Source organism: Delphinapterus leucas, chromosome 7 (genome assembly GCF_059928025.1).
Source record: "Delphinapterus leucas isolate spDelLeu-1000000601 "Yukka" chromosome 7, BTC_Dleu_Yukka2, whole genome shotgun sequence".
NCBI lineage: Eukaryota > Metazoa > Chordata > Mammalia > Artiodactyla > Monodontidae > Delphinapterus > Delphinapterus leucas.
This window is the reverse complement of record NC_143135.1, coordinates 24,044,661-24,068,279: the sequence shown is the minus strand read 5'-3', so window position 1 is coordinate 24,068,279 and position 23,619 is coordinate 24,044,661. Positions and strand designations below refer to the sequence as shown.

Below are 23,619 nucleotides of genomic sequence, written 5' to 3'. Positions count from 1 at the left end.
CTTCCCTCTTCCCGAGAACAGGAGGGGGTGACAGGGGATCTTCCTCTCCTGTGCTGGGAGAGTCTGCCCTCTGCCCTGCACCTCTCCGGCCGACTTCGCCTTCCAGCGACCAGGGTCCTCGTGCTTCAATCCTACTGCAACACCTGCTGAGCCAGACAGCACGCTGGGCCTAGAGCCCCCTTTAACTCCTCTCCCTGCTAAAACTTGTTCTGTGTCATTTTCTTCCAGAGCCCTCATCTATGGGGTAATATAAAGCCTAAACTGGGTAATAACTAGATAACATACAATTTATTGTCCAAACAGGGACACTTTTGAGAATGAAAGACAGGATAATGGTTGAAGACACCGTGTCCTGGCCAAATTGGGACACTGGAAACTTTGGTCACAATACATGTATTTCAATCACTGTATACATTCTCGCCTGAGGAACATTAAAGGAGGGATTTGAGGACAGAGCAGGTTGATGGAGTAGATCATCTTACTGATCAACAGGATAACCGCCCTGGCTCATAGAGTCCCTGAATGTCCACCATTGGAGGTAGCTTTGTGACTCCAGGGATTCCTTAGAATAAGAAGAGGCAACTTGTGGCCTGCTTAAAAAAACAGTTGGATTTTAGCTTATTTGTTCTGCACAGACTTTGAGGTCATGGGACCAGGGATAGGTATTTTTTGATGTAACAGTTGCCAGGAATGGAAGCGCCCGAGGTGGGAGATCCCAGCACAGGGACTGCTGGGCCTGAAGACCAAACGTGATTGACTTGACGTTCTGCCGAGGCTGGCGGTACCAAGCTGAATCTTTTCTCAGGATGGAATACTCATCTCTGTGGCCCTGGGGTTCTCGTGCAAGGCTGTCCCCTTGGGATGGTTCTGAATGGAGCCCCCAGCTCCTCCCTGAGCCTCTGTGATTTGCTCAGACTTGCCTCCTTTCAGGGAAGGCCTGCTGAGTGGAGGCCACTACTCCTGGCAGGTCACTGTCACTGGCGATAATCAAGCAGAGACTGGATAACAGTGGACAGCAGGTCTGTTTGTCCCTTCCTCACCCCAGGGGGCTATGGCTCCCAGGGCAGAAACCAAGCAGTGCCTGAGAACCCCCATCCTTAGCTTTCCTGCTCTCAGGCACCCGTGATGGGGGAGATCAAGAGGAGGGCAAAGAATCATAGAGCTGGAAGGTACTCCGTGGGTTTCCGCCCAAATAGGAATCCCTGCCACGGCACCGCCATCAAGCAGGGGGCTATTAGATTGCTTGCTTATCTCCAGTGACGGGGAGCTTCCCACCTTAGGTATCTTTTGAAGCCGCCTTTTAATTAATTAATTAAAGATTTTTTTTGATGGGGACCATTTTTTAAAAGCTTTTATTGAATTTGTTACAATAGTGCCTCTGTTTTATGTTTTGGTTTTTTGGCTGCAAGGCACGTGGGATCCTAGCTCCCCGACCAGGGACCGAACCCATACCCCCTGCATTGGAAGGCGAAGTTTTAACCACTGGACCACTAGGCAAGTCCCCTGAAGCTGCCTTTTTAAAAGAAGGTGCTAACTTTTAGAAAGGTCTTTCTTAAAATTCAGCTGAGATGTGTTTCTTTATTTTTTTAAAATTTCTGCCTCTTGGTTATATTCATGATGACAAAAACAGTTGCCATTCATTGTATTTGCGTCCTTATTTGCTGTGCCAGATAATGTTTCACTGAATCCTGTCAAGAAGCCCGGGGAGGGTGTATCATAACCCCACCACAGAGGCGAGACAGTGGAGATTCAGAGAGGTTAAGCCATTTGCCAGAGGTCCTGCGGCTCCGAAGTGTGAGAGCCAGGGTTGGAGCAAAGGTCTTTCTGATCTCACAGTCCTTGCTTTGTACTGACTTTCCATGAATCAGCCCTGTTGACCTTGGAGAAGTCACTTAACCATTCAGGACTTCAGTTCCTTTCTCTGTGATATGGGGATACAGAATTGTATGTTCTCAAAAAATGCTTCCGGGTTTAAAAAACCTGTCCAGCAACATTCTACTCTGGCAGGGCATGTTGCTGTTAAATAATGCTACTGGGGCCACCTTGCGGCCATTCGATCCTTGACCATTAGGAATGTGATAAAAGGAAATGGCAATTAGTCGGACTCCTCTGGAAACAGGGAAGGGAAAGGGTCTAGTTAATTTTCTTCTCCTTCTGCTTAATAAAATGTCAAGCAGAAGCCTCCTCTTTTTGTCCACCCTTTATGGTTAACAATCTTTATGAACATAATAGTTTGTTGTATCAGCCTGGTTCCTGGGCGGTCCTTGAACGTGTTTTAGTTTTCTTTTTCTTTCTTTCTTCTTCTTTTTTTAAAAAATTGTACTCAGCTTGCTTCCTTGTAACTCACTCCGTTTTACCTCCAATCTCTGATTCTAGCATGCTAGAGCTTCTGGGTACAGAAAGGTCTGGTTAGCAGGGGATTTGGTTTAACAGAGAGTTGCAGCTAATAAAATTTCGCCATGTGAGTCATATGGTAGGGAAGGACCTCAGAGGTCATTTGGTCCCAACACCGGGTCCCTGTCCTCAAAGCCCAGCCCTCTTGGCACTGACCTTGTGAGCGCATGCTCTGGAGGATGAAGTACAGGTACTCCCCGCAGACACCAGCTGCCTCGATGAACTCCTCCTGTGTCATACTGCAGAGCTGCAGGCCGCTGATGTTGAAGTGGCAGAAGGAGATGCAGTTGGCATCCAGCTTATACTGGTCGCAGCAGAACTGGAGCCATTCCCAGACGTGGCGCTTCGTCCAGTACTCAGGGTGGACAGACGGCCAGTAGGAGTCACAGGCTGTACCAGGAAGAGACAAGTGAGGGATGACAGCCAGGAGAGGATTAGAAGTCCCTCAAAGGAGGCTCTCGTTTTACTAACATCATCCTCTGTCCAATGAGTTGAAGGGGCCTCCAGCCCTGGGTTGCTCTGCTGGGGTCCTGGTCACCTTCTGTCCTGAAGCGAAAACCAGAGGGGACTGGATCCTACGAGTGGCCTTACTGGCAGAAGAGGGAATGACGGGGCGAGAGACCTGGTCCTGGCTAGGGAGCTCCTTGAAAGGGGGGAACTAGGGGAGAAGGAAAGAAAAAGTCCCTTCAGGTATTTGGTTTCAGACAACAGCACATCAAGAGCATAGCCTTTAGAGCCTGACAGGCCTGGGTTCAAATCCTGGTTCTGCTGCTTTCTACTTGGACAAGATCCATAGACATTTAAGCCTCAGTTTCCTCATCTGTAAAATGGGGATAATATGCTCCACTCACAGGGCTGTTCTGGAGTTTGTGGTTAACGCCTATAAACTATATGGTGCATAGAAAGTTATCAATCAATTCAATACTTATTATCGGATTGGCCAAAAAGTTCATTCGGGTTTTTCCACACCATCTTACAGAAAAACCTCAACAAAATGTTTGGTCAACCAAAACAAATGCCTGTGGTGTGCCAGGCACCATCCGAGGCTGATCTGATTCCCTCTGCTGTTATGGAAAGCTGACCAGCACTGGCTATAGGTTTGTGTGCTGCCCCTGGGCATCTTGTGCTGAGGGCCTTGGGCTGCTGAAATGTTGCCCAAGCATCTGGCAGACCTTGGATGACCAGAGCACGCTCCTCCAGGGGAAGGGGGAGGTGGAAGCGTTGGTTGTATTGTTGTTCTTGTGTTTTTGGTGCTGTTTTGAGGAATTTCTATCCAGAGGGCAGATTCCCTTCACTCCTTCAGTGAAGGCCCCTACGCCCCAGACAGAGGTGTGTGCCATCCTGTCTGGGAGGCTGAGAGGAGGCTGTGCCTAACCCAGGGGCAGAGATGGGTGCTCAACAGACTGTCCCAATGCCAGGAGAAACCAAAAGGGTGGCAGATCTGCTATGGAAGATGTGAGGTACCAGGTCCTTGGTCAGGTACTTTGACATAAACAGTTCTTGCCATTGCCATTGTGCTCATTCATTCATTCAAAAAGCTTCAGTTTCCTCATCAGTAAAATGGGTACAATGATAGCACCTACATCATAGGGTTGGTCTGTGGATTAAATGAGTTAATACATGTAAAAGTATTTAGGGTACTTAGAACAGGGTCTAGAAGATTACCACTGAATACCTTCTATTTGTGAAGCAACAAATTTTGATCTGAAAATTCATGATGAATGGGAGGTTTGGTCCCTGTCCCCCAGGAGGTCACAGATGAGGAGACTGAAGGTCATGGAGGTCTTGCCCAAGATCCCACAGCCAGTGTGGGGTAAAGGTGGGATGTGAACCCCAGTCTGAACTTGAAAGCCATTACTCTTTCCGTTCCATCATGCTGGTCCTCAGAGGTCAGCAGAGAGAAGAGATCAGACAGTGGAGGCAGACACAGAGCCAGAGAGAAGGAGAAGGGTTGAGGAGAAAGGCAGGGAGCAGAGGCAGGCAGGGGTGACTGGCTCATGCTGTGTGGATGACAGAAAGTGTCCCTCACGAGTTACACCCCACAGTGCACGGCAGCGAGGCTGTTATGATTCCCCCTTTAAATGCTGCATTGGCTGCCCCTGTCCCCAAAGGAACTGTGGCGCTTCTAATCCCAGGCGGGAGATGGCTTCTCTGCCCCTAAGCACCCCCTGTGTATTGGCCAGGCTGCTATATGCCCTGATCTACATCAGCTCTACTTCCTCGGATTTCCCCCTAAAACGTAGAGGCCTTCCAGAAATCTCTTTTCCCACCGTGAAGTGGATTGAGGTCAAACTTGAACACTAGGTTTGCTGTAGACTCAATAGAAATTGATAAGAGGCCAGACGAGGAATTCAGGCAAGGCTTTCTTGGGACTCGTGCTGCAGCACGAGGGAGTGAGAACAAGAAACACGTGCCCTTGCTTGATCCCCGAGGAGGGTCAACCTGGTCCCTTAAACGGGGGGAGGGTGGGGCGAATTGGTGGGTCAGGCGGGAGGGGCGGCCTAGCCACCCCCTTGGTGGAGCTGAGCGCAGACATCCCGCACAGGACCCTGCTTTTGCTTTGGCGCCTCAGAAGTGGCAGTTGGATTTTGGCCTTTTTGTATCTTATTGTTCATCATTTGCCCCAACTGCATGTACCTGCAGTTATTTTTAGTCCCTCATAATGTCTTTCCTTGGTATTTTGTTGTTGGAGGACTCGTTTGTCCAGGTGCCAGCACTGACGCAAAGGGTCCCAGGTCCCAGATCTCAGGTTTGTTTAAATTTAGGGTTTTAATCAGAATTCTATATGTGTGTGAGTCTAAGAGTTGATATCCGGCCAGGATGGTGGAGGCTGATATTGTGGCCTCTACCTGCTGGATGAGAAGGGGCCCCCATCAGCCGCTGGGGGTGCCAGGGTCTCCTGGGAACACCTGGCGGCCCTTCCCCCTTCTGGCCTGTGCTTTCACGTGCCGAGTTCTGGCTGGAGTAAACCCGGGGCCTCCACTTCCCTGGTATTCCCACGAGAGATGTTTATGAGCCTTGAAATTCTTCCTCCCTGGGTCCCGAGCTGAGCCCCGCCGGAGATGCCTATCGGGGTGCTGCCCTTGCAGGGCACACTTCATTTCTCTCCATGGAGAGCGTGCGCCAAGTCTCTGAGCCCCTCCCCTCTCTCTTCCACCCCCAAGTCATTTTCTTTGCCCCTGGGAGACTGCCACGGCCGTGTTGTTTCTGGAGGCCAGCGAGGGCCTAAGGGATTCGGAGAAGTGTCACTGACCCTGGGAAGGTGTCGCTAGCGCAGCCTCCGTCCTCTCGGCTCTCTCTCCTCGGCAGCTTCCCCGAAGAGCAGGCTTCGTGTGCGGCTCGGGGGGAGGTCAGAGCCAGGGCAAAACACGGCAGGCTCTCCTCGCCAGCGGAGTCCGTCCTGAGCGCGAGCAAAGTAGCTGTTCTCGGCCAGGTGGAGCGCGAAGCGCCAGCATAGAGGGAAGCCTCTTGGCGTCTTTGCACAGGCGCCTCTGGTCACCTAGGGTGCGGTCCCCTCCGGTCCTCTAAGTAATTGCTGCTCGTCCTCAAGACCCAGCTCACTGCCCCTGTCAGGAAGGCTTGCTGTCCCACAGGGGCGTGGCCAGCTCTGCCTCTTCACCCTGAGTCAGCAGGGCAGAGCCCGCCTAGCCCCCTGTGGGTGTTCCGGAGGTGAAATGACCAGCCAGGGGACTGCCACTTATTATCTTCACTTCACAGGGAGGAAAGTGAAGTTCTGAGAGGTTACGTGACTCAGGCCACGCGGCTGGTCGGTCAGGGGGTTAGGCCTCCACCAACTCTTCTGCCTCTGGACGTGGGAAGTTTGCATCACCTTTGTCTCACTCTTCTTGGTTGGCAAGGACCAGACTGGACACACATCTGGAAGACTGACTCAGCAATTCCAATGAAGGTGTATATATATATATATATATATATATATATATATATATAAATATATTAAAACATATGCACATAGTTTATATAAATATTTATACAGTATGTGTCTGTATTGCACGGAGACCCCTTCACTACTCGGAAGAGATGCACTCAGGGAAAATACAAGACAGGGTGATACACCCAGAGAATATGTTATCTTTAACAGGTTGTATTGTCTGGAAGTGTAAAGTGTTTGCCTCGATGTGCTTACTATTCACAAAATAATTTAGACTTTTCGGAGAAGCTGAGCTATGAGGCCCTTCTGCCTATGTTTACCAGTTGGGTATGGATGATGTCCTGTACCTGGTAGACTTAATCCAAAGGTCCACAGGCCACGATTAAACAGCAGCCTTGGCCAGCTCCTTTGAAGTCGGAAGTAGGTCAGGACACTTGTTTAAGGGCTAGCTGCATTGGGAAGAAGAATTAGGGGGCTAAAGGGAGTTTTCAGCAATTCTGGGAGGAAATGCTCACAACCGGTGCTATAACCTGGGATGCAGTGAAATTTGGAGGGAGGCCTTATGTTTTGGAGCTGGCTGGCACACTCAGATTCCCACAGGGTCAGCAGCGTATGTCAGTGCCCAAAGTGGCCCCCGATGGGGACAGTGGGAATGGGCAAGTTCATGCCAAGTGGACAGTGGTGGCCCGGCTCCAATTGGCTGTTGCCAGGCAGGAAGGTGGGCCCTGTGTTGCCAAGCCCAGATATTATGTGAAATCTCTTGATTTTTAAGTGCTGACTTATTTAATTTTTAAAAACCACTCTGAGGGTCAGTCAAAACTCTTCCAAGGCTGGCTCACTCCTGGCAGTGACTTTGTGAGGAAGAACTTCACAAGCTTCTGGACGGTTGTCTCCTTCAGGGCTATTGTTTACAGCGGGCATGCTAAGGCTTTTAAACTTTTTTAGTCGAATAGTATTTTCTTCAAATTGAAACTTCTCTGGAAAAAAAGCAGTGCTGCTTTGCTGGGAGTTAGGGGAAGGTACTATATGGCTTCCCCTCCTTAGCCCCAGAAGGCTCCTTGAATATCACTGTTCTAGAACTTGAAACCAGGGCTCTTGATATTTGGATTCCCCCTAAAAGCTGAACGGGTGTGTGATCTCACACTTAGTGGTCCTGCCTCCTAGGGACCCTAAGAGGGTCTCCAAGGGCATCTGTTTCTTGTTCTCACTCCCTCAGCAAAATGGGAATACTAGGACGTACCCCATAATGCTGTTAAAAAGATTAAGTGAATCAATACGTGGAAAGTGCTTGGAAAAGGACAGGCAGGTAGTAAGTGCCCATTAAATACCACCCATTTATACTTGTTAATATCAGGGCTACTCATACCACTACGTTAATTGCGTTTCCTCAACTTGTTAGCTGTGCAATCCTAACAAAGTTTCCTAACCTCTCTGGACCTCAGCCTCCTTCATCTATAAAACAGGAATAATAATAGTGCCTACCTCTTAGGGAGTTTGCTACGAAATGGAAGAGAAATGATGCATGTAAAGAACTTAGCCCAGTTATCTGAACGACAGGAAGCTTTCCATATGTCACTTGTAATTAGTTATTATTTTGGGATGACATTTGTTCTCAGGGAAATGAGGCCATCTCCACCGGGGCCTGAGTCTAGCTGACGGACAAGCAGAACAAAGCAACCCAAAACTCAGTGAGAGTGAGGCAGACAGTTTGGGTCAGAGGAGGCCTGAGTTAGACGGACTGGACCACAATTAGCATGATTTATTAGCATTGGGAATTGGGAAAGTCTTTTGCCTGGAACAGCGCTGAAGAGGCCAGGGAGTGGACTGGATAGCACCGGGCACCATCGATTGTGGCTTTGTCACTGAAAGGAAGGACTTTATGAGGAGAGATCTGAAATGATATATTGCTTCTAGGTTTCCCTCCTGAGCTGGTCTAGCCCCATCCAATAGTCCTTCTTGGCTTTTCTTCCAAGCCTGTGGAATGATTTAGACCATGAGATGGAAAAAAAAAGCCTGGAGCAGTGTAAGAAACTGGGTGGAGAAGAGACGAGAAGGGCTGGCTGGGTATCCGCAGAGAGCCGAGGCCATGGGAGTGTGGTTAGAAAGGGGCAGAGAGCACCAAGCCCTGAGCCGTCCTGGGGCCACAGCTGCCCAAAGGCTTGGATGCGTGTGGGAGAGGCCGGAGGTGGCTGATGGTGAGGTCTCTCCTTGGGGGTGTCCTGGGGTGTGACTACCGCCACGGGGCTCACCTTAGGCTTTCCAATGATTTTGTATTTCATTATCTGGTTTCGATTTAGAAGTTCCTAGACTCTCTCTCATATCTGATCTCAAACTTCTATACCCTGAACCGGAGTCTTGCCTAAGAAAAGCCCCTGTGAGACCCAGATGCCTCTCTTCCTGATCCTCTGGTTGTTAATATCCAAGATCAGGGTTTTGCACCTTGTTTTCTTTTTTAAGAAACAGTTCTGTCTTCAAATAAAATCTCCCATTGCTAACATATTTGTTGAGCACTTAGTACGTGCCAGTTACCATGCTACACTCCTTGAGTTTTCTCATGTCATCCTCAACATGATGCTATGAGGTCCTAGATCACGTAGCTTATTTTACAAAGTAAATGATGAAAGTAAGGCAAAGAATGGTGAAATCCTTTCCTGAGGTCACACAACGAGTAAGTGGCTGAGCGAGGAGGAGGTCATACAGGCAGATTCCAGTTCCTGCAGCCAAGCCTTAGTAACCACTATGCTGTATATCTTCCGAATCAAAGTGAGGGAGGGAGGTGGGGAGGGGGACCTAAAGCTTGTCCTTCTCAGCTGTCACTGCAGGTCCCCGAGGGACCTCCTGGGAACCCCTAGAGCTGCCTCAACCTCTGCCGCAAAGTATAAGGAAGATCCGAAAGCCAAGGCCTACTGAGTGTTGGCCTGGCCACCTCGGCAATCAGGGGAGGGGTGTGTGGGTGTGTGAAGGTCAGGATGGAGTTCCAGAAAGTAGGGGTTAGATCAGGGTATTCCATGGCTTGTCAGATGCTTGGCGACTGGGACTTGACTGGAGAAATAATCTCTTCAAAATACCACATGCTTGTGAAATTTATGCACTTCCCCTCTACGTCCCTCTTTGATAACATTTTCCAGTATCTGTAATTCTTTACTTTAAAAGCTGAAGGGAAGGCCAGGGTTAGCGCATGATATTCTAGAACATTCTGCAGTCTGTGACTGCTCACTCGCCAGCCTGCCGTGTAGCAGGCTGTGCTGCTTCTAAGACAGGCCAGATGCTGCGCACCTAACACACGCCGGACACAGATTCAGCTGCCCTCTGCTAAAGCCAGTTAAGAGGCAGTAAGCAGCTGGTTTTCCCAGCTAGGTTGCGTATTCCTCCCTGCACTCTCACGGACATCATTTATCCAGCGGGCACATCATTTCTTTCTCCCTTTCTCTCCCTTTGGTCTCAAAGTGTCTAAGCTGCCAACATTCTGAATTGGAAAGGCTGAGATGGAGACCCGGGCTGCTTTTGTTCAATATGAAAAGTGAAGCGAGCAGAGAGAAAGCTGTTTATCCACCAGCTGTGAGGGAGTCATGAGGTGTCCTGGCTACAGTGACCGCTTGCCAAGGGCCAGGTGCTTTGCTAAACACGTTATATGTGGAATCTCAGTCAATCCTCCCAACGCTGGGAGGTGGATGCCGTTTCAGCTGAGGAGAGCATATCTCAGAGATGTTCGGGAAAACCTGCCCAAGGTCATGGGGCTGGTGGATGCCAGCACCAGCCCTTGACCTCAGACCCAAACAGGAAGCTGCCATTGGGACAACCCTGAATTCAAGCTGGAATTTCCTGGGAGGTGGGCAAGGACCTTAGGACAGATGGCGGAGCAGTGTCTGGAGGAGAACCTGGCTCTCCCCTGACGCATCCCTCTCAGAGAAGGTTTTTGCAGACACTCAGACCCATGTGTCACCTCTTGGGGTGACAAAAAGACAGAAGGCACTGCAGGGCATTCCTCCCACCAGTGGGACTCGGGGAGCCCGGGTCCTCATTTGAGACTAAATTTTCACACCCAACCTTGACCTTTATGAGCTCAGAGACACTCGGCTCCTTCTGAAGTCCAGAGGGCCAGAGGGCCAGCCCAAAGCCTGGCTCCTCCCTCGGGGAATGTCAGGAAGCTGGGCCACTCTCGGAGGATATTCTGTCTTCACATCTTGGTGGGAATTTCTAGTCTCCCAATGGGTGGTGGGGGATGAAGTCTACCTCTGTGATGTTGCCTGATGCAGGAATCAGAGACGCTTCAGGAAGGGATCCTAGCAAGGACCTGGTCCAATCCCTCATTACACTGATGGAGATGCAGAGGCCTCAGACAGGAGAAAGCTGGGTCCGTACTTTTTAAATGCACAGTTCAGTGGCATTAAGTATATTCACATTGTTGTGCAGACATCACCACTATCCATCTCCAGAGCTGCTTCTTCAACCCAAACTGAAACTCATCCTTCATTTTTACACACTTGTGTGTGCTTTCTTTGTGCCTGCCATGTCCCAGACACTTCACACCTATTAACTCATTTCACCCTCACAAGTCTGCGAGATAGGCATTACTGCTATCTCCACTTCAGAGATGAGAAAACTGAGGCATGAGAGGGTAAGGTGTTGCAGTTATTAAATAGCAGAGCCGCTCTTCATATTTAGGACACCTGGCTCCAAAGTCCGAGCTCTTGACAACTACAGAAGCTCCTGGAACATTGCACGGGGTAGGCGGCTGAGGCCACCCCCTCCCATCCTGCTCTGATGCCCCCTGGTAGAAGAGGCAGGAAGAGGAGGCTCCCAGGATGGCAGCTCTGGGTTATGCATGGATGGAGAGAAGGGACAGGAGCTGGGCTCCACCATTGTGGGACACATGGGGAAGGGACAGGGACTCGAAAGCCTTCGTTTTCCTCCTTCAAATTTAGCCTCTTGACCAAATAATGAGTGTAGGGGAGATCGAGTACATTCCTCATTGTCTTTCTTGGAAACAAGGTGCTCCTTAGGCCTGAAGGAGAATTACAATGTGCGGCTGGATGACTCAGGTCCATGTGCAATTATCTGGACCCTGGTGAGAGTGAGCGATGTCATACGTACAAGTGTGTCGTGTGTGAGGTTGGGGGATGGTGTGGGATTCGATTTGTAAGTGTGTGTCTCAGGTCTGTCTGTGCAACACTGGTCTCTGGCCTGGAGGCAGGGGCTCCTTGAGATGGACATTTCACAGTGTTCTCAGAGGCCTGGCCTCTTCCGGAGGCTGCTGGCCTCCTGACCCTGAGTGTGGGCCCTGCTGGGCCGGAGCACACAGGGTCAAGGCTGGGTGGTGAGGCCTGAGGGCTCGATCAGTGCTTGCATCACCCTCTGTGGGGCGTGCACCTGCCGTGCTAGCAGCCAGCCAGGCTTGCTGTGATGTGTAGTCACCCAAGCACCTGGGGACAGAGGCCCACAGAGGGTTTCTGGGGCAAAGCTCAGCTGGCCTCCCTTTGGCATGGGGCTTGCACAAGGCCCCGTGCTTCCTTCTTAGGAGGAGAAAACTGGGCTGGGAGAGGAGGAAGTGTGGGGAGGGCAGCCTGGGGGACAGCAAGGACACTGCTGTTTACTGAGCACTTGCTTGGTGTCAGGCTATATATTTCACAGTTTGGCTCCCTTAATCCTCACAGTAATTCTCATCATCCCTGCTTTAGGGATAAGGAAATAGAAGCTCAGAGACTATCTAAAATATTAATACCAATAATCACAGCGTTACGTCGTTTATAAGATGAACGTGTAAGAGAGTTAAGAGTGCAGACGCTCAAGTCAACTTGCATGAAACTTAACTAACTGTGAGACCTTGGGCAGGTCATGTAACTTCTCTGTGTCTCAGTTTCTTCATCTATAAAATGGGAATAGTAATTAGTAATTTCTCCTAGGGCTTCAATAAGGAAGAGACAGGTGTTTGGTACAGAGTCTGGGGCATAGCTAGTAGTTAGCAAATGTTGGCTAAAGCCACAGTGATCAAACAATCACAGTGTACTAGGCTTCGGGCTAAGGGTTTCTTTCTATTACATTGTTTAAATATAATAACTCCAAGAGATTGGTGTTATCATCTCCCTTTTACCCATTAGCAAAATAAGGCTCAGAGAGGTTAGTGGAGTTCCCCAAGCCCACAGAGCTGGGAAAAGCTTGGGGCGAGGATTCCAGTGCTTTTCTCTCTGCAGAAGCGGCCCTTCCTCCCGCCTGGGTCTCCTGTGACCCTCTGCCCTTAACACTGGTGAGAGCTGGCGTTTTCAGGCCCCCAGCATGGCATTGTCACCCGCCTGAGGCCAGCACCACCTCCTGCCCCAGTCTGTCCCAGCTCAGATGAGCTTCTCCAGACGTACACACCTGTCTGATGCTCAAAGGCAGGATAATACTCTTCATTGCTGAACAGGTCAGTCCACGACATCAGGGGGTCGCAGAAGGACGCGTTGGGCAGGAAGGTGCTGTGTGCCACTGAGTCCAACATCACCCTGTAACGGCAGGAGAGGCTGTGAGGAGGCGGATGAAGGAAGAAAGCCACACTGTAGGAGCCCCCAGCAGGGCGACACTTGGTTTTTAGTAATGACGGCAAACGCTTACAAACATACAGTCTTCCAGGAGCCAGGCACCCCTCTAAGTGCTTTCCATGGTGACATTTTTTAATCCTTGCCACCTCCTGTGAGGTGTGTGTGTGTATCCCCATTTTATAGATGAGAAAACTGAGGCAGAGGGGTTGAGACAATTGTCCAGGTCACATGGCCAGTAAGTGGCAAAGCTGGGATTGGAGGATGAAGGCTTTTATTATATAATAATGTTCTTTCTTTACTTTTCCTATTCTCTCACACCTGAGCCCTGAACTGGATTATAATGTCTAAAAATATACTTCTGGGACTTCTCTGGCACTCCAGTGGTTAAGACTCCACGCTTCCACTGCAGGGGGCGGGGGTTTGATCCCTGGTTGGGGAACTAAGATCCGCATGCCGCATGGTGCGTGGCCAAAAAAAATATATGTATACTTCTGAAAACAGGGCAAGAATTATTATAAATGAATATGCCCACAAACACTGATCCACAATTCTGAAATCCAAAAGCTCTGAAAATGAAAGTATATTTGTGTGTGTGTGTGTTTTTGTGTGTGTGTGTGTATGTGTGGTTCCAACTTATTTCCCAGCAAAAACAGTCCTGAATTGATGTTATAAAATTTTTATATATAATTATAATATATATTATATCTCTACTTCTATATATGTATATAAACTAAATACTACACATTTATTAAACGTATACAACTATAGATATGCTCTGTAGTTTTATACCTATAGCTATAGCTTTATTTGTTCCACTTGATCAATATTCATATGATACACTACAGAAATATTAACGCATTTAAGCAGTCCTAGCAGCCAATACCTTGAGAGGGGTATTCTGTGCTCTGCAGTATATACCCTGTGGCACCTTCTTAATACCTGAAGAATTCTGAATTCTTCAGCACATCTCGCCTCAGGGTTTTGGATAAGAGAGTGAAGACCTGTGATAATTGTAACACACTTGCTTCACTGAGGGCTCTGGGCTGAGCAGTTTACGTTCATTATTCATGGTGTCCCCAGGGCAACCACTCTGAGGCAGTTTCTGGTGTGGGTTCTGTTTTTATAGATGAGGGATGGGCGCTCTGAGATTCCAGGTAACACGCCGCAGAGCACCCAGGTGGCAGGTGCTGGGAGTTTGGGTGACAACGCAGGTGGGTCTGTTTAAGAAGTCATGAACCTAATTGTGCATGCTGGTGAGTGGGAAGCTTTGGGAGAAGATGACTGGTCGAGGCTGGAAAGGGGATAGAAAAAAATGGGCTGGGGCTTCTACTCATAAGCATTCTTGCCCCACCAGTCTCGTCTTTCAAGTTTCCTTTTGCTGTTTCCCATATTCCCACAATTCAGAAAAAAATGAATTCATGTTTGGTGAATTAGAAAAATCTGTTCACCCAACTTCTATTATGATTATCGCAATAATGTTGATGAGATAGCGTGGTTCTACTCCCTTCTGCAAAGGGGACACAGCAGCTCAAAAATCACAAAGCTGGGAAGTGTCAAAGCAAAGACTAGATTCTAGGTTATTAAGTGCATGGAATTTTAGATGGTCAGGAGCTTATTAATCATCTCGTCCAGTGTTTCCCAAGCTTTAGTCATTCGCCTGCCACCATGATAACTTCCTTAATATATTAAAAAAAATCACTTCCCTTTTTATTTTAACATAACCACATTTATTTAAAAGGAAAACTTTACATCACCACTATAAGTGGAAGGTCGGTATTCGTTTCACATACATAAAAATAAAGACATAAGCATTGAAATAAAAATTAGTCATCCGTGCACCGCCTAGATCAGAGGTTCACGAACTACAACCTACAGGCACAATCTAGCCCACTACCTATTTTTGAATGGCCCACAGCTAAAAATGATTTTACATTTTTAAATGGTTACATATTAAATGGTTATATAAGTACACACATAATGTACTTGATTTTTGCCTTTAGGCCCGCAAATCCTAAAATATTTACTATCTAGTGCTTTAAGAAAAAGTTTGCCTACACCCGACCAGATTTATCTCATGTATCATGAGTGGTCGGAGTACCGCATGTTGGAAAGTACTGAGTTGGTCTAATCTTTCCCCGCACCCATTTTACAGCTGAGAAAGTTAAGGCCCAGGAAATTTGTGTAACTTTGTCAAAGTCACACAGCGTTATGGTATACAGAATTCTTACGTTTTTTTCCAACCCATCTGCTTCCCTTTCTAAAAACACTCACAGCCTCATCTGTTCGCAGACGCATCCCAGGTTCACTTACACGTCAAATAGGACCTCAGTACCGAGAGGGGCAGGGATTGTGTGCTTCCAGAACCAAAGATCAATTCTTTGGGGATGTTTGCAAATCTCTCTATCTATCATCATCACCATCAGATGTGCATGAGAACTGTGCTCCAGACGTAGATAAATAACTGAGTTCAAATTCTCACATGTAGGCACCCTCTATGGGCGTCATCGAAGGTTCACCAGACCGCACTAGGAAGCCTCCTTCCTGGTGCCCGGAGAGGGTTAACGTGCCCAGCAGATTATCACGTTCTTAGATCTCCCGCTGCGAGCCATATCAAACAGAAGTCAAGGCTGCCTGGGTTTGGACTCTGATTTTCCCACGGATTGATTGGTTTTATATCCAGAGCAGGTGGCTGGATGAAGAGGGATGGGGGTGGGAGATTATGAAGGAGGGAAGGGCCCCTGGAGCCCAAAGCCCCTTCTTCTTTCTGGACATGACCCCAGAAAAGTTCTCTTAAGTGAGGGCTCAATGTAAAAATGCCCCCTGCCCTTCTGGGCTGGAGGCTCAGAAAATGGAGGAAGAGAATGGCAGGCTTCTGACATGACCTTCACTGCTAGGCTTGGAGAAAGGAGAGGTGGCCTCCATGTGGAGGAAAATAGAAAACAGTTCCCAGGTCTTCGATGTCAATTAGGAATCCTCCAGATACATAACGTGACAGTAGGAGTGCACTCTTCCTCATCTCTGCCTAGCAAAGCTCTCAAAAGTCATTTGGTAAATTGAATTTGATCATATAAAAATTAGGAATATTTTTGACCAGTACGATATTTACCTCCTTTAAAGACTTCTTTTTTTTCTTCTTTTTGCACCAACCCACTGGCTGCTCTGTAATCTCTCCAGGGCTGTACACAGCACCGTCTGTATCTGATTCCCTTTGGTGGTTCTTCTATGGCAAATTATATCCATCAAGTTTTCTTAAAGGGCTGTCTTCAGGTGTACAACATGCATTTTTCTTCTGTAATTATCTTTTGCTTTGTGGAAAGATGTGTTTTATAAAAGGCAGCAGCTTTTTTTTTTTTTTTTTGCTATTGCAGTGGGAGGACGGAGTGTTATTAACTCTGGATTCTCCACAAGAGACCTCGGCCACTTAGCCAGTGGGCTCTAGGTGTGAAAGTTTGGGAATAATGGCTGCTTTGTATTCCGCAGCCCAGCTTCTTAGGCTCTCTATGGTCCTTTTAATAATTGAACATTTTAGCCCTTAAGATTTCTTTAATGTAGGTGGAACAGGGTGGTGGGAGAGAACAGCTATTTGAGGACCCTCTTCTCAGTGAAGACGTTGGTGCCCAGTGATTTATAAGGCCAGGCCTGAAGTTAGAATATGTATTCCCAGTGGGGGGGGACAGTGACCCTAGAGGGAAAAAATTGGTTCTTGAGGGTCAGAAAAATCTTAGCCATTATAATCCTTTATGACCCTCCAAAAGGCCATAGTACGTAAATGATAAATAGTAAATCTGTGATATTAACATTTCATGGAAGGGGTACGATTAAGAAACAATGATCTAAAAAGGCTCCCTAGAGGGGGTGATAAAGAAAAAAAAGGTTGAGAAGCACTGTGTTAGAACCAGAATCAGCAGCAGGACAAGAAGGGATGTCTAGGGAGGGTCCTAGGCCTGCTGTTTTAACCACACATTTTTGGTTTTTGAGGGGCTGGCTGGTTTGTCATCACAGAAATAGCACTGGGCTGGGAGTCATATACTTGCTCCTTGCCGAGCCTCAGTTCTTCATCTGCTAAATGGACACACAGATGAGGTGGACTCCAAGACCTGCCCCAGCTGCGTGATTTTCTGCAGGAACCCACTGGAGTGGGCCGACACATCCACACGTGTGCGCGCATATGCACACGCATATATACGGTGGTATAGTTGGATGGTGCAGTCAAGTCAGCTCACCAAACTGGAGTACAATTCAATCACTACAGAGATGAAACTTTTAGCTCTAAAAATTCCCCCAATTTTCTCTTCTCCCTTTCCTCCTATGCCCACTGTGGACTCTGGACATTCTTTGCCTGGGCTAGCCAGGCGCCTGAAGTACTCTGGACCCTCACTCATGGCCCATCCACAGACCCACGGCAGTAGGAATCAGTTTCCCCAAAGTGTGGTCCACATTCTAGCTGCCTAATAAGTAGGAAAGGGTCAAGCACATTCCACACAAGGGGGAGGAATCAAGTGGGTTCTCTTCCATGCACGAGAAAGGCTGGCTGGACCTTTGGGAGTGGCGTGGACGCTCAGGTCCCCAGTGCCTGCAGAGGCTCCCTATCCCTTCTGAGAGTCGGCTCACTCACCAAGGTGCACGGGGAGGGTCCACACAGTCAGAGAGACAGGCCTGTGGGCTTCCTGCCCTCACACGAGTCAGAGGCAGCAGTCACAGGTGTGGTGTCCATGGCACCTCTGCTCAGCCTTCCAGAGAGAGCAGAAGCAGAAAACCACCCAGCCTTGGCCAGTTAGCCAGAGAAGGAAAATTCCTTCCTGACCCTGGCAGAGATCATCAACTTCACTTCGGGCATGTGACCAAAAATCCACCCAGTGAAGCACCTACACATTGGCTGTTTATGCGCTAATACATCACTGGGCAGAACAAGGCTGTGAGGGTGTAAACCATGGAGAAGGGGGCCAGGGAGGGCCTTCCCTGATCCCACCACCTGGGCAATCTCACTGGGAAAAATAAAGCTTTTTGTCCTCTAAAGCCTCAGCGATATCCCAGCGTCCATCAGGTCCCAAGCCCTGCGGGCAAGGCAGGGTCCACTTCCACCTTTTGGACCTCCCTAAGAAAGGACACATGGAGGAAAACCCACTGGACTATTTCAATACTTGCTACTAAAGGATTGTGGGTTGGCTGCTTGAGTGTTTGCTCTGGGAGAAACCAGAGCAGCTGTGAGAACTGCCTTGCTGACGTCTTGCCAAGTGATTCCTCATCTTTTTTTGGCTTGTGTAGGGAGTTTGCTAGTTAGTTTGTTTTTCGTTGTTTTTCTAAAGATTCAGCGAAGACTCATAGGAGGTACGCCGTATAGTTTACTGTGGGCTCCAGTACAAAGCTTATCAGCTTTGGTTTAGATTAAATCCACTGGGGTTTAAATCCCACCTCTGCCACTCACAAGGCAAGGGACGTGGGACACACTTCTTGCTACTCAGCCTGCCGAAATTGTATTTTTTATTCTTTATTTTTGTTTTATACAAAGTGTGTTATGTAAAAATCCATGACCCTCTCTGAGCTCATCTTTAAAATGCCTCATCTCTAAAATGGGGATTTTAAACACAATGCTCAGATTATCCCAAGGATTTAACCAAATTAGGTAATATATGTAGATGAGTAGCCATAATACGTATGTCCATTCCTGTCCCGGGGGGGGGGGGCGGGAAAGAAAATCAATCATTGTCAATATATCTAAAAGGTTGCTACTCAGGTGACTTCTTTGAAAAGAAGAAAACCAATCTGTGAAAACTCTTGTCAACAGCACCTTGAATCATGAAAAACATTCTCACAGAGAACATGGGGACAAAAATTTAAGCTTTCACTCAGAGGGGTAAACAACCCCTCTCCCTGCGTCTTTAGACTAAAACATGAAGCTGTCTCCCTAAATCACTTTACCTTTCTAGGCCTCAGTTTCCTCATCTGTAAAGCGAAGAGGTTGTCCCTAATGATGTCTGATAACCTTTCCAGTTTGTAAAATTCTTAGCACATCCAAATAAACGTGGGTCCCCAGCTCCAGCTGGAGAAGGGAGCATGTGCTACTGGTGGCTGCCAGCAGGGGGCGAATGCACAAGAACACCACATACTACAGGGTCTTTGCGGAGGTCTGAGAATAAATACAGTGGAAAAACCCTAACCATTGCTTTTCTGGAAGCATTCTATATGGAGGTGGTGTGAGAGGGCAGAACGGGCTTCCTTTAAGCTATTACGTAAGACAATCTCCTGAAAAACGCCCTAATCTGTATAAGGCAGCTATCTTCTCTGTTTCAAGGGGGGGGGGTGTCCATGAGCAGGCCGATGGGAAAAGGAGGCGTTTAGGCAGGAGAAGGTGGGCTTTCCTTGAAGCTGAATATTTTTTGGTGTAAAATCCAGCTTCCCTTCCTAAGGTTAGCTTTAGGAAGGGTAGAGAATAGAGTGCCTGTATGCATTCTCTCTTAGTTAGTTCCCCTTGGTTTAATCAAGTGATCCAGAGGCAGTGGGGGCTACCACGGTGGTGGTGGGTGGCTGGCTACACAGCCTGAGGATGCAAAAATGTCTCTCTCAGGTAAGCAGTTAAATCCCACTCAAACAGCTCCCGGGAGGCACTGTGACTGATGGACATGGCAGGAGGGCGGGCAGTCTGGAGCTGGGGACAGACCTACAGACCCAGGCCCCAGCCGGAGGCTCTAAGCTCTGAAACCCCTTACAATTCATCCAAAAGAGCAAAGAAAAGGCGCTTACTTGAGGACAGCGGTGCTGGGTCCAAAGAGGAGGTTTTCAAGGCAAGAGAAGGCGGGCGCTCCCAGCACCGGCGTACAGTGGAAATAAAGGCACCTGTAGCCTTGTGATATAAGTAACACCTACAGACAGGTCCGTTTGGTTTTTCAGGTTTATGCACAGCCCCTTTGATGACGGTGACATACAGTGTGACACGGCTCCTTGGAGGGGGGAATGGTTCTCACACGCAGAAAGTTTACCTTTATCCTGCCTTTGTGCCCAGCTCACACACACCCCGCCCCCTCCCCCTGCAACCTGGGGGAATCAGTAAACAAGCCAAGAATTCTTGCCTCTGGGAGCTTTCTGGGATCCTGTGTTTGCTGGGAACTCTCTTTAGGGCAAGCTGGAGGGGAAACCCTGGGAATCCAGCTGTGGTGCCCATGTCTGCCGCCCCCCTGCTGGGCTGACAGAGTCCTGCGAATTTGAATATCCTGTCATCCTCCCCCCGCCCCGCACCTGCGCAGCTTGGCAAGGTGGAAGGGTAGGATGGGGCAGTGGTTAAGAACACAGACTTTGCAGCTAGATGACTTTGAATTCAAATTCTAGGTGCATCATTTTCTAGTCGTGTCATCTTGAACCACTCAACTAGCTAGTTAATAAGGTAACTAGCTCTAATGCAAATAGCAGGACCTACCCACTGGGTGCGCTGGGGGTCATATGAGGTCCTGCAAGTGAAGTACTGAATGAGCCCTTTGTTTCGCTGTGATCATAGCGTTTTCTTTGACGGAGCACGTTAATCAGAAAGCCCCTCTCCACCACTTCCTCCGACCTCATGCCTTCTGAGCAGATGAAGGGAACAGCCAGCTTGTAGAACCAATGTTGGGCCTTGCTTCTACTTTTTCACACAAAGCATAACCGGCCATCAGACACATGAGCTATTCAACTTCTAACCTCTTTGGACATAACATGCCATGTGGTGGCTTTCTCCCTTCCTCTCCTCCTTACGGATGGAGAAATGAGGAGGTTTAGCGGTTCAGTCAGGTGTCCACAGCTTCTAGGCTGGGGTCTGACTTGGATGTCAGCTCTCAGGTGACTTGCTGAGAACTACCTGATTCCCTGTAAGAGCAGAAACTCAACCCAACTCAGGCTGAAAATAGAGTATCTCCTGGTTGCCTCAGGACAGTGTTGCCAACCCTCTGCCTTTCTGCCCTGTGCTTCCAGCTCTCCTGGGCAGCCAAGAGCTTATGTCCAAATTGCAGACTCCAAGCTTTAGAGTGAAAGCAAGGACTGGTTTGTTAGGTTTTCTTGGGAACACCGGGGACGGGTGCAAACATACAAAAACATATATACAGTCTGGAGAAACAAAAGGTAGTTCATTAGAAGACTCAGGTGTCATCATGGAAAAAGTGTTGAAGGAAGATAAGGGGATTGCCTAGGCTGCTGACTTGCTGTGTAACCTCAGGCAAGTCAGGTAGCTTCTCTGGGCTTCATTTCCCCTGATGGTAAAAGGAAGAGGTTGGGTTAGAATAGTGACTTTCAAACTGTGTTCTGAAGAACCCCAAGGGTTCCCTGGAGCCCTCATAAGAGCTGCTGGGGGTGAGAGGATGAAAGCAGAGTGGGTTAGGTTCTGGGCTGTTCCTCCCTGATTCAGTAAGAGCATCTCAGCTTTTATACAAATCTTCAGGATAAGATTTCTCTTGAACAAAAGAATCCGCACTTAAAAAGAGTTTGCAGAGAACTGGATTAGGTGGTCATTGAGATTCCTTTGAGCTCTAAAATTCTGTGATTTGCTTCTTCCTCCTCAGCATCTAGGGGACCGGGATGGTCGTACATACCATGTTTCTCACCATTGGGTACTTTCCCATCTTGTCAGTAGTTTTGGAAAGTCTTCTTGTGTTTGTATCCGCACACATATGTTCTTCTCAGCGGAGAGGTTTTCATGGAAAACATCTTGTTCTGCTATCGTTTTTAGAAAAGAATCTTTTGGAGAAATTATATTTGTTTCTATGCTGTCTTGGTGCAACTATTTCAAGTTTCTGGCAATGAATGTGATGACAACAAACTCTGTTGGTCCTGAATGTGTAATACTGCGTATCTGGGTGCCTTCGTGGGGAATTACTGGCTTCTGGACTAGTGGGTAAAAGGGGTGATTAAGATAAAACCAAAATAAAAGAGGAATTTGACTCTAATGGAGTCTAACTATCACATTGAACCTAAATTTGATTGGAGTGGAGATCTTGGATGGTATCAAACACTAAGCTCATAAAACCTGTAGTTGAATGTCAGAAGGGGGCAGAAGAAGGAATGAAGTATTTTAGACTTTCCAGCCCATCCTCCTTCTGCTGTCTCAACCACGTAGCAATAACAGGTAACACGAATTAGGCTTACAAGAGCCACAGAGTGACTAAGGCTGGATTCTGGAGGGAGACTTCATAGGTTTGAATCCTGGCTTTCCATTTTCTGGCTGGGTAAGTCTGGGAAGCTTATTTATTACCCTTAACATCCCAGTTCCCTCATCTGTAAACTGAGGGAAAAAGAATGCATCCCTTATAGGGTGCTGGGTGAATTAAATGAGTTCAAAGCTGGGAAGTGGTGAGAGCCCTAGTGTGTGCTCTGTTATCTATGGGCTGCCGTGACATTTGTTGAAGTAATTAAACAAGGAGGCCGTTTGACTGTGGTGGCTTTAATGCCTGGGTAACCCAAGCAAGCAAACCGAAACCTAAGCCAGAGTTGATTGTAAATGTGCTCGTATCCGAAAAAATGAAATTCAAAGCCACCAATCACGGGCAGCAGACTGGGATTTCCCAAATAAAGCAACTGCTCAAGCTATAGCCAATCAAATAATTTCCTTGCTTTGCTTCCACGTCTGTACTATAAAAACCATTCCCCTGGCTCTTGTTGGTGGAGCGCTCTTAAACACCTAACCACTTCCAGTTTGGCGATGCCTGATTGGAATCGAAGTTTGCTCAAATGAATGCTTGAAAATTTCCATATGCTTCCTTTTATCTTTTAGTGCATTCACTGCCTTAAATTCTCACAACTCTCTGATGGGGGTATTACTTATTATCCCCATTTTACAGGTAAAGGAACTGAGGCACAGAGAGGTGAAATAACTTGCCCATGGTCACACAGAGCAGTATTTTCTGCCTCCAGAGCCCATTCTCTTAACTACCATGCTAACCAGTCTCTAGGTGCTCCTGGGGTGGCTGCATGGGGACAGGGAAGAGGGAATCACACGTAGAGCATCTACCATATGCCAAGCATTGTGCTAGAATCGCTCACCTGCTGTACCTTGGTTATTTTTCACAGTAATCCTGGGAAGTAGCTATCACTACCTCCTTTTTAGGATGAAGAACCAGAGGTGCCAGGCTTGCTGGGTGTCACCCAGCTGGGAAGTGATCAAGCCTGGGTTGAACTCAGGGCTGCCCAGTGTTAAAACCACAATGTAGACACAGAAGCTCAAGTTGGCGTCTCTCCATTTGCTCTGGCTTCAGCACTGGCCTCAGAGGGGGTCCTTCCCCCTCTGTTGGTTCAAGATCCCTGAGTCTCATGGCTGTTGCTGCCATAGTCTACCTCTCAGTGTAGAGTAGAAATTCTGGTACCTCATTGATTCCCTGGTGCCTGGTATGGTTCTTGGGACAAAGAAGACGCTCAATATACGTGCATGTATCATGGAAGTGAATTAAAAGACAAGTCACCTGACGTAAGGTTGGAGGTTCCTACCCAATTCCTTGTACGAGATGTAATGGGTTCCACGCTTTTCCTAGATCCTACCCCCATTTAACCTGGGCCAACATTTCTTTAGTCATTTTTCTCTCCCCCAATCTGCTACCCTCACCACCACCCCAAGAGGCAGTACAGGCTGAAAACAAAAATGAGTTAAAAAATACACATAGGTAAATTCACAGACGATGCCATTAGCAGGACAGGTTTTCAGGGTGATGGTGAAGTGTATGAGCTTTGGATTAGGATCCCTGTCTCTATTATCCTAAAACTATTTTTTAGAAAATAGTCTGTTGGAGAAATTACATTTTCTATGCTCTACTGGTTTAAATATTTAAGAATGAAAAGTTTCCTTTCAGTAGGTGTATATGATAACCA

General features: G+C 47.9%; 1 protein-coding gene across 8 annotated transcripts in view; it reads right to left on the bottom strand.

The window, feature by feature from the left end:
* The window catches only part of ELF5 (E74 like ETS transcription factor 5), a 29,770-nt gene extending 10,119 nt beyond the window's left edge, over nucleotides 1–19,651 (bottom strand). For 4 of the 8 annotated variants that reach the window (XM_089914945.1, XM_030762647.2, XM_089914949.1 and 1 more), the window contains exons 1-3: nucleotides 19,543–19,651; nucleotides 12,641–12,765; nucleotides 2,551–2,784 (exon numbers count right to left, since the gene is read on the bottom strand). In XM_089914945.1, the coding sequence (XP_089771071.1) occupies nucleotides 2,551–2,784; nucleotides 12,641–12,761 (355 nt within the window). In that variant the 5' untranslated portion in view covers nucleotides 12,762–12,765; nucleotides 19,543–19,651. Of the gene's footprint in view, nucleotides 1–2,550; nucleotides 2,785–12,640; nucleotides 12,784–15,907; nucleotides 16,378–17,416; nucleotides 17,532–19,542 lie in introns of those variants that run through there. The other 4 variants (XM_089914946.1, XM_089914951.1, XM_089914952.1 and 1 more) reach the window with 4 other exon arrangements.
* Nucleotides 19,652–23,619: the final 3,968 nt, after the last annotated feature.